The following is a 10444-nucleotide window of genomic DNA, read 5'->3' as shown; positions in this document are numbered from 1 at the left end:
GTGTGACAGCAAAAGCACTTTCGCGAGACTGAGGCTCAGCTGTATATGGTTTATTTCTTAGTTGTATATCATGCGTACTATATGTGAAAGCTTAATCGTTTTTAAAATATATATTATTATTTGTGTTATGTGGTTGTTCTCTTTCACGTACAAAGCAAAGCCACGAATCTGATGACCCCAAAATTTAATTTAGGCTGAGACGTTTTTTCTTAGAGACTACCGCCCCCTGCTGGTTGATTAAAGAATCTTACTACCTTAATATTTATGGGGGGAACATTCAATTTTACAACATTGCAGACAAGTAGCCTACTCATTATATTGATAAAATATTAATAATAGAATTAGGATAAATAACCCCTAATCATTCAATGTTATAATAATAGAAAAAAGCATACATGACCTTCTTCCCTCTATGCTACATTTTGACAGTTTTATTATTATTATTATTATTATTATTATTATTATTATTATTATTTTATGTATTTAAATTCACATAAAAATATAATAAAATTGGGGGTAACTTTTGTTATTTTGCATTTATTATGTAAAATAACCTTTTGGTGTTCCTGTTAGGATGGCAGTTATGTGGCCAAGCTAATCCTACACCTTTGTTTTGGGGGTTTCTACTACGTTTATCTTCAGAACTTCCTCTACCTCTTCCTCTTCAATTAAAGAAAGTTACACTTTTTTTAAGGTTTGCACTCACTTGTATGTGTATTCAAATGTTATGTAATTCTTTTTTTAATTTATTATCGTGCTAAATTAAAGCTCTACAGCAACAACTAAAAGCCACTGAGGTAAGTTTATACATGGCTGTGCACTGATGCTTTACTGTCGCTTAACAAAACATATATGACACAAGCCTTTTCCACGGCTAACAATACATCTGAAAGATGACGTTTGCTTTGTTGTCATGGAGAAATAATACACAGCATAGCCTACTGTGAAAATAAAAATTACGCTTACTACACCTACAAGCTTTTTGAAGGGCTTTCAACTACAGATCAAAATCTGAATCAGCAGAAAGAGTTTGCTCAGTTCCTAATATATCCCATATATTTAGTATGTCCATACAGTATATAATATAAAGTATGTGCAAGTATACACAGTGTAGTGAAAACACTTAAAACACAAAGAAAAGGGTTTTTAAACGTTTCCAAGTCTTGGTTGTTGGATTGTGTTCTTCGCCGTTTATGTGCACGCGTGCGTGTGTTCTGTGCGTGTAGCCATGCAAGCTCCTGAAGACGTGCGTGTGTTTTCTTCAAGTTTGAGTGGGTAAGGGAACGTGTAAAAATATAACGGCTACAAACATCTGGATAACCTTTCCCTTACCAATTCTAAAAGAAAATACCGACCAATCCTTGCAGTTCATTAACCTTTAAGGAAGATACAATAAATTGGTGGGTTAGTAAATATTTATTGACAACAAGTTTTCAAAAACACACAACGCTTCTGAATTCATGTGAGTATTTGCAGACGCTCCCTGCGACGATTGAACTGTCCCGTCATACCTCGCGTGGCCAACGGCTCTCTTCACCACCGAATGCTTGTTCATTGAATTACCATACTCAACCTGTTCAGTTCGATTTAGTGAAATAAATTGGAGCAAACCAGGTCGGACTAGCTCATTAAGCACCGGAAACCTGACACACTTCTCCGGCCTTGTGCCTGTCTGACTGCGGTGGTGCTTTCCTGGGCTCGCTGGCGGGGTTTGGTCGGGGAGGCAGAGGGAAGTAACGTTACCGAGCTGGTCCCGAGTGATGATGGAGCTAGAGTCGGCCAGTAATAGAGGCGAACTGGGAGCTGTGGGGGACTCGCTGCAGCCACAGACTCCCAGCAGGCACGAAAAGAGCCTGGGACTGCTCACAACCAAGTTTGTGACTTTACTACAGGAGGCAAAGGACGGAGTGCTGGATCTGAAAGCGGTGAGCATGCAGCAGAGTCTTTGTTGTTAGCTAGCTAGCACATGTACGTTACATGCACTTTCGCTAGCCTGCCTGTTAGCCTAGCTGTGTGACAGGCTAATTCGAATGGGTGATACCTCCTCATGACATTGTAGTTATTCCACCCGTCGGACACTTTTGAAACCTACTTTTTTATAGTTGTGTCATGGTGTTTGGCGTTGCTTAAAGTAAGGGTTAACTTGCTAACTGAACTTTAAGAAACACTGGTCAACTTTTCAGACTGCCCCCTGCAGATTCAAAGTTTAAAAAGTGGGTCAGCTTTTGTCGTGCTCTTCTATGCCAACGCCACTGCATTGTCACACATAAACAATTATTTTCTGATTGAAAACGTTTTTGTCACTTAACGACATCCATTCACTCGGTTAGTTTCCAATACGTACTCGAAAAGCATAGCTATACGTTTAGCTCATAGAAAGTTACAATGTATTAGCTTTTTAATGGCATGTAACGTGACGTTAACCGAGGTTAGCTGTGTTCTCCTCCACAGTCAATGCCCGCAGAAATGACATATGATATTGCATAAACACACGCTTCTGACCCTCATGATGTTGGCACTGTGCTTTGTCTATCTATCTTTATCTTTCCTTCTCAAATGTCCATAAAAACACTGCATGTAATCATTATGAAACCAACTGACTTTGAGCATTCATTTGATCCCTCTCTCCTTAATACAATGTGTCCAAGACAGAAAAAAAGAACGAATGTGTCATTTATAAAAAGAATAACACTGTTTTTTTAATAACAGAGCCGTGCTTTGAATGCTTTTTGTACCACCATACCAAAACTCTACTCTGACTAGAATATATCTATTTGTTGACACTGCTGGAAAAAGTAAAACGTAACTAAAAGGACCTTCATTTGTTTTGCATGAATAAACAATGTTATGTGAACTGGTAAATTAAAAGCTTTGTGGGTTATTAGCTGTCATACAGCAGGTCTGTTACCACATTGCACTATACTTATCAGCACCTGCCATATGGGTACTTATCATAAATGTGTCAAACACAAAGAAGTTGGTCTGAAAGGAAGTTGAAAAATTACACTGTTGTTCCCAAAAAGTTGTGGTTGCCAGCTGGGCATTAAACCCTGTGGTACAGGGATACTGCGGTTTCCCTTTGTCTTTGTATAAATTATGAGCTTGCCGAAGGAGATCCCGACAGTACTCTTTATTGTATTTGTAATATCTTTTGTCCTGTCACCCAGGCTGCAGACACATTGGCAGTGCGACAGAAACGACGTATCTATGATATCACTAATGTTTTGGAGGGAATTGGACTGATCGAAAAGAAGTCCAAGAACAGTATCCAGTGGAAGTAAGTACACGGTACTTTTTTATTTTCCCAATGGTGGAAAGATGCTCCCTTTCATTAAAAAAAAAAATATATACCGCCATCATTAAAAGGCAAATCTTCAGCACAGAAAAGTAATTGTGCTTACATAATGAGAGGGCTGAACTATCTAAAATCATGCCACTAAATGTGTCTTGAAAGCACTTACAGCAATCCCCTACCCTACTCTTCCACCTTGTTAAACAACACATACTGATTCATCTGAGAATCACCATGATATAAGGTTCCATATTTATATCTTGGAATTGCTATAATTCAAAAAATGTGAGTTGCTGTAAACATTGGTAAGTTCAGTTATGTTTCCAGCAAATGTCAAACAACTAAGACAACACTTGTTGCCCTGCGGATATCTTCTATAACCGACGCGATGGCAGAATCTACAGATCTTAATTCTCCAGTGGCAGCCGTCTTTGTTGAAAACAAATTCAACCCAAGTGCTCTTTGGTGACTTGGTTAATTACGTTACTGTTAATCACCTGTCCATCGTATGAAGCCCGCCTTGACTATTTGATAGGTCCGAACAGCTCTGGTTTGGGTTTAGTTGCTTCACAACCAACCAAACTTCCCAACCTCAAATGTTGTGGTGTTGCTAAGTTTGGCAGGCATCCAGGCTACAGAATTGTTTACAAGAGGATAAAATTGCTTAAAGAACACGTTATTCATAGATCTAGCCATTTCATTTTTTCTGTCAAAGTGCATGCGTGTGACTTTTGGTCAGGTGTGTTAGTACTGCTTACAATAGTGTTCATTATTATTCATCATTGCAACAACAACAACAGAAAATACTGTTGTGGATCTTGTTGACTCACTTCAATCAAAAATAAATTCATACTGTGTGTTAATCACTAGTGGTGCTGCTACTACAACTACTTATCGATTACAGAAATTGTTGTCAACAGATGTCGTCAGTAGTCCTGCACGGTTTGGGGAAAAATATGAATCACGTTTGTTTTGCTTAGAATTGATATCACGATTCTCTGCCATGATTATTTTCTCACAAAGTGTAATGTTTATTGCACTCATGAACCACGACAAAACCAAACAAATTGGCAGTACAAACCATAGGTTTTTTTGGGCAACTAACACATTGCGCATCACCACAAGCCTGTACACGTAAAGGCTTGTGGTGATGCGTTAATAGAGCATTGTACAAGTAGACGAGGAAGATGTTTTTTTTTTATCTGATTAATGAACAATTAATCAAAGAAATAATCTACAGATTCATCGATTATCAAAATAGGCCTTAGTTGCAGCCCTAGTAACTTACATCAACTGTCATAAACAATGTTCCCCGTCACTGCATCTGTAGTCCTGACATATGTGCTTTGTCCATGCTCTAATACAAAGCATATTGATCTGTAGCCAATACAAAGGGAATGGGACTGAATCTGCGGAGCTGTGTATATTACAGCAGGGTGTCAATGAAAAATGGCACGTGTGCTTATGAGTGTGTGAAGTTGTTTTGGCCTGCTGACTGTCCAAAATGATGTAGTGTATTTTCTATGTATTGCAGGGGTGTAGGTCCAGGATGTAACACCAGAGAGATTGCCGATAAGCTAATTGATCTGAAAGCCGAGCTAGATGACCTGGCTCTCAGGGAAAACGAGCTGGACCAGCAGAGAGTCTGGGTCCAGCAGAGCATCAAGAATGTCACTGACGACTCTAACAACAGCCCATATCCTTCACTGCACACTGTGTGAATGCTATAGCTACGATACGTTTTTCAGAGATTTAAATCCAACTTCAACACATTTTAATTTCATAAATGAAGTTCTGGGATCCAGAGTTGTGGAAGTCAGGATATCTCGGCCTCTGCTGCTTCAACTTAACCATCTCTTTTTTTATCTGGTTCCCCTTGTGTTAAAGTGCAGTACTATGTTTTTGGAGTACCCTGTTAGTAAATATGGAGTATAGTATCAAACCATCATGTCCTTAGTTGACCGGCCAACTTGAAGATGAAATGGCTTCTGCCAACAACTCAACAGCCAGTCAGTCATGTGTAATGCAAAGGTGCTAAGGTGCATTGTTGTGATGGGTGTTATTTGAGTTGGACCCTTAACACATTCTTACTATGGCATATGTAAAACATGAAGACCTCTGTGGAGCTTTCAAAGGTAATTATTTCAAAGGCTCAATGGTTAAAGACATTTTTCTGTGACAATCCCATTGAGAGTTTCAAACACCGTTTCCATCACTCATGACTTGCCTGTCCTTCCTCAGGTGACACACTCCTCGCGATCCGTGCTCCCATTGGCACACAACTAGAGGTCCCCATACCAGAAGCTGTAAGTTGCGTGTGTGGTTTGTGCATTTTGTAGGCTAACAGCTGTAACAGTTGTAGGCTGAGCAGTTTTCCTCTTTTTAAGCTCCAGCTACGGTTTTATCTCATGTCTCAGACTGGGTTCATGTGTTCTTATCCAGGTTCTCAACGGACAGAGGAAATACCAGATCCGTCTCAAGAGTGCATCTGGGCCCATTGAGGTTTTGCTGGTCAATAAGGACCCATCCAGTGCCTCTCCTGTTGTTTTGCCCGTCCCTCCTCCAGATGACATCCTTCAAAGCCTCCCAGCAACATCACCTACCTCTCATCCGTCCCCCGCTGCCTCCCAGGTCCACACAGATATCAGCTTTCTCTATGCAATTAGCTCTACCTACGTATTCATCAGTTTACCGTAGGAGATAGATAGAGAGATAGATAGATAGATAGATATTTATTGATCCCAAAAAAATGGGAAATTACAGTGTTACTGGATGATATTACTTGGATGATATAACGGTTTTCTTTATTGAAACACTAAAGAACAGTAGAAAAAGACATTGATCCCAAAAGAGCAATATTTTCTATTTTCAAAATAAAAAGTATTTTTTTCTGTCTTTCCACCTTCCAGGCCTCCAAAGCAGCAATGTGTACCAAACCTAGTCCTGCCACGACGTCAGCTCCAGCAGCCAACCAGACAGCCTCAGTGACAGGTACCAATGAGTGCTCTGTAAGCTCAATTATGGCCTATTTTTAGTCTACTGGGGACTAAGTAATTGCAGTAGGGAAGTCTAAGTCTTAGGGTAAAATTTCCCAAATATCTCCATTTCACCTTTATTTTTAATTTTTATTGTATTTTACACTGAACCATTTGTGATGTACGGTAATAAAATGCCAAGAACCAGCATTATTTTATTCATACATGTTTTATTTCAGAAGTGACGAGCACCGCGCCACTCACCCCAATAACAGATACACCTGCTACAGTTACCCAGCAACTACAGTCTTCTGCCTCGTTGGATGGGTCTGCGTCCTCATCTGCCTCTGCACTATTTGAACCAACTAAGTCAAACCCCTCTGAATGTGAGTTTTGCAGGTTGATAAAAGGTGTTGAGGCACGAGGATGACGATGGCATTTATTTTACATTCATAGTATCTTCGACATATTGGTCATCAACCTATTTTCAAATGGCTTCTGAAAAACTATTAAGGACTTTATATAAGGACATTTTCTATTTATTCCCTTAACTGTTGTAAATTCATTCATGTGAATGAATGAATAATATAATCAGGACTGATGGCTAAAAATGTAACTCAGTGAAAGTAGCAACGAATATCTATATATAATTGAATGGCAGTTTTTAATTGCTGATATTTCTTTCCTCTAAGGAAATTAGAGCAACTTTTTAAAGTGAGGAATAAAGTGTAAGTTAAGAGTAATGTGATGACTAAATAGCTGAAATGCTTGCTGTGTTTTTCTTCTAGTGCTGGACTTTCCCAGAGACCTCTCTGAAATGTTTGATCCAACAAAAGGTAAATTCCTCTTGAGTATTGCATAAATAACATGTATTACTTTCTAAGTGTCTTGAAAACTGATGGCTCTTTTCTCTGTTTCTCACAGAGATCATGAGTGGAGACCTTTTGGAGGACTTGATGTCATCAGAAGGTGAGTTTGTTTACAGACACCCTGATGGAGAAGCAAATGGCAATTACTGTAAACTAGTTTGACAAATTGACAAAGTGAATTGATTTTGTAATTATTGTGTGTAACAAAGTAGGGCTGTAAAGATAATTCATAATCCATAATTGTAATCCCAATTAAAAAACTCAATTAATTGCCCGTTGTCCTAGTTAATTCGTGTCAGCACGTAGACTCATGGCCTCCCTTTTCTGCATTCTGGATGTGTCGTCTGTCCGTTTCCTCTCCAGTGTTCTCGCCTCTCCTGCGTCTGTCCCCTCCACCCAGCGACCACGACTACATATACAACCTGGATGAAACTGAAGGCCTTTGTGACCTCTTCGACGTCCCCATTCTCAACCTCTGACCCCTGCGACTGTTGTCAGAGTGAGAAACTGTTTATTTCCTCTTCGTTTCCACTCACCCCCACCCACCGTAAAGGTGAGAAGAGGTGCTGGAAAGCCAACGTGATCTAATGAGCGTTCACGGACATCTCTGCACTGACACGGTGAGCTCAGTCAGACAGTAGCTCCATGTACAGCCTTTTCAGGAAATACAAGCTAGAGCAAAACATTTTTAAACTGCTTTTTCAAGGACTCAAAGTCAAAAGTAATGACAAATAATTATTTTTTAGATTGTTATGTAAAGCGTTATGTTTGTGTATCAGCTTTCCTGTGTGCTTGTGAGCGAAAGTGAGTTGGCATACTTTACGCGAGTATGCTTGTGCGTCTGTGTGCTTGAATTTTGTATTGAACCCTTTCTTAACTTGAGACAGAGGTCGACAGGGGAGGAAAAAAGAAGAAGCCTTATCCTATCAGGTAAAAGAGTTGTGGCGTTAATAGAGCAGTCTTTGTCACCTAGCAGCTGCTCATGCCTGGCTTGAATGAGTCCAAACACAGCTGGTTAAATATGCACTGTCCTCATGTACATAGAGAATATATATATATATTTTGTATTACCAGCACACAAGACTATTGTGTAATAATGAGCTGCATTTGTAACCCAGGCAACGCAATAGTTTGCAAAGAAACAAACTAAATAAAAAATAAAGGTTCCAGACTCAAACAATCACATTGTGTGAATGAAGTGATATGTTTCAGATGATAGGAATTGGTCTTAATCCAACCTCTCAGTGTTGGAAGTATTTTTTTGTGAACCAGTTGGAGAAAGAGGATCCTAATGTTGAGTAACTGAAGCCAATTACTATTGTGACATAAAGAACCAAGGACCAAAACGATGCATGGGGGGAGGGGGGCGACAGAAGGAATTGTACTTTTTTAAAACAATTTTAAGTCAACAAGGTGCTTGTTAAAAATGAAATAACATGTCTTCACTAACTGGTTCAATATTTGCGCCTCCACACTGACAGGTTTGATAAGAAAAAATGGGCTTGCTTTTTGTTTCATTTTGACTCTGGACTTTCGAACCTTGCAGATTTTTACTGCCTCTGATTAATATGTAACTTAACTGGAGTACATCGGAGGAAAAGCTTCTGTTTTTATTTTTATTTTTTCCAAATGAGTTCTATGGCGATTTTTTTCAATTATCCATGTATATGAATACCATTGTACTCTGTTCATTTGTATGTAAAGGGACACATATGTATTTTTGCTGATCCAGTGAATATAATCACTGGCTTGAAAATTGTCCTGTTTCGCATATTTTTGTATATATGGCACAGATCCCTACTCTAGTTTTATTCAATGCTCTGTTTCCCATAAATGAAATACTGCCCATCACTCTAAATGATTTTTTTTTTAATCTAATTATTTTCTCTGTGCAGGGGGAAGTTAAGTAGCCGTTCAAGAGGAGTTGTTACTAGTCAGACTGTTAAAGTACAATATAGCCATTCATATTTCTACAGTGCTTTTTGTGTGTGTCCTGTTTTGCCCTGGGTAAAGTGTAAGTACAGTATGTACTGTTCATACCCTTCTCTATTGCTTGTATAGAACAGCATTTATTTTTTATACATGATAGATATATTGTTACTGCTACTAATTCTGGGCTACACTTCATAGTTATTTTTTTTTATCCACAAAACTTGCTTTGTCAGAGCATCATGTCTCGTTGTTGCACTAAACATCACTGTGGACAGATTGGTTGCTACTTGCTACTCATCCACTCCTGATGAGTAGCCAGTCATTGTGTTTGGACAGTGTTGTGAGTTTGGCTAATTCTTCAATAGAGCAGCCAGGGTTCAACGGTGCTGGGTTGAATGAATCATGTCTGTGTGTAATGGCGTGTGAGACTCAATCCTCCAGACTGTTTGAATGGGCTCACTATTGCTAAGCTGTAGTCAAATTAAACAAAATAAAAACTTTGGTATTCTTTGTGTATAGTCGCTTTCCTTGGTTTCAAATATAATCCTCGGGCATCCCTTTAAAATCATTTCTCTTAAATCCTTAGACAAAGAACTGCCATAAAATGATTTACTAATGTTTTCTACTTTCAATACATCTTTTAACAAACTTCAGTCCTGATCATAACTACCAAACATGCTTTCAATTTCAGAATTGTAACCCTTTAAATGCCGGTTTGATTACTAATGGCGTTTTTCCACTGCATGGTACCTACTCTACTAACCTCAACTCCACTCACCTTTTTTTGTTTTCCATTACGAAAACAAGTCCCTGGTACCTGCTAACAGGTCGAGGTTGATGCCACTCTTCTTACTAAATGTCTCCTCTGGTGATCAATGAATGTGTCTTGTTTTCTTCTTCTCCTTAACAGCAGGGATGCAATGCTTGTCAAGACCTAAAATGTTGCATGTAGTTGCGTTAAAGGCAAACAGGGAAAAAAAATGTTTTGAAGCCATGGATTCTAGATTGAAAGTTTTAATGGGGCATTTTTGTCTCAGTGTCTGTGTTTTTGCTACCAAGATTACTATAGGAAAAAGCACATTGTCTTCGTATCTTTGATTCTTTGTATACTGTGTGGCAAAACGGAAGGGACACCAGGGGGCGGCTGTAACCAGCCGTTTACGACCCGGAACTTTGATTTAGTTCATCTAATACTTCTTGGACATTTGAAAGAAAAATCTTGCTAAGCGTAAGCAGCCGCGCATTTCCAGAAATGACAAAATGTTGATTTCAAAATAAAAGCACTGTATCACTCGAGGAATGCAATTATGTCTTGACACATAGAATGGTTTAAAGGTCAACTCTTACATGTGCGCATATGGGTGGAATGAAATACC

At 39.0% G+C, this 10444-nt stretch overlaps 1 protein-coding gene across 2 annotated transcripts; it reads left to right on the top strand.

The window, feature by feature from the left end:
- Positions 1-1435: 1435 nt before the first annotated feature.
- On the top strand, positions 1436-9579 carry e2f4 (E2F transcription factor 4). 2 transcript variants are annotated; one of them, XM_034878071.1, is made up of 11 exons: positions 1436-1925; positions 3168-3277; positions 4827-4988; positions 5384-5427; positions 5534-5598; positions 5735-5923; positions 6202-6283; positions 6543-6653; positions 7056-7103; positions 7192-7236; positions 7500-9579. In XM_034878071.1, exons 1-11 carry the CDS (start codon positions 1761-1763, stop codon positions 7613-7615), a joined length of 1137 nt encoding a protein of 378 aa, XP_034733962.1. In that variant the 5' UTR covers positions 1436-1760; the 3' UTR covers positions 7616-9579. The 2 variants fall into 2 exon arrangements, with proteins under 2 accessions (XP_034733962.1, XP_034733961.1); XM_034878070.1 differs by having other exon boundaries at positions 1455-1925; positions 6507-6653.
- Positions 9580-10444: the final 865 nt, after the last annotated feature.

Source organism: Etheostoma cragini, chromosome 8 (assembly GCF_013103735.1).
Source record: "Etheostoma cragini isolate CJK2018 chromosome 8, CSU_Ecrag_1.0, whole genome shotgun sequence".
Classification (NCBI taxonomy): Eukaryota; Metazoa; Chordata; class Actinopteri; order Perciformes; family Percidae; genus Etheostoma; species Etheostoma cragini.
Note: the sequence above shows the minus strand (reverse complement) of the source record. Positions and strands in the feature narration are given on the sequence as shown.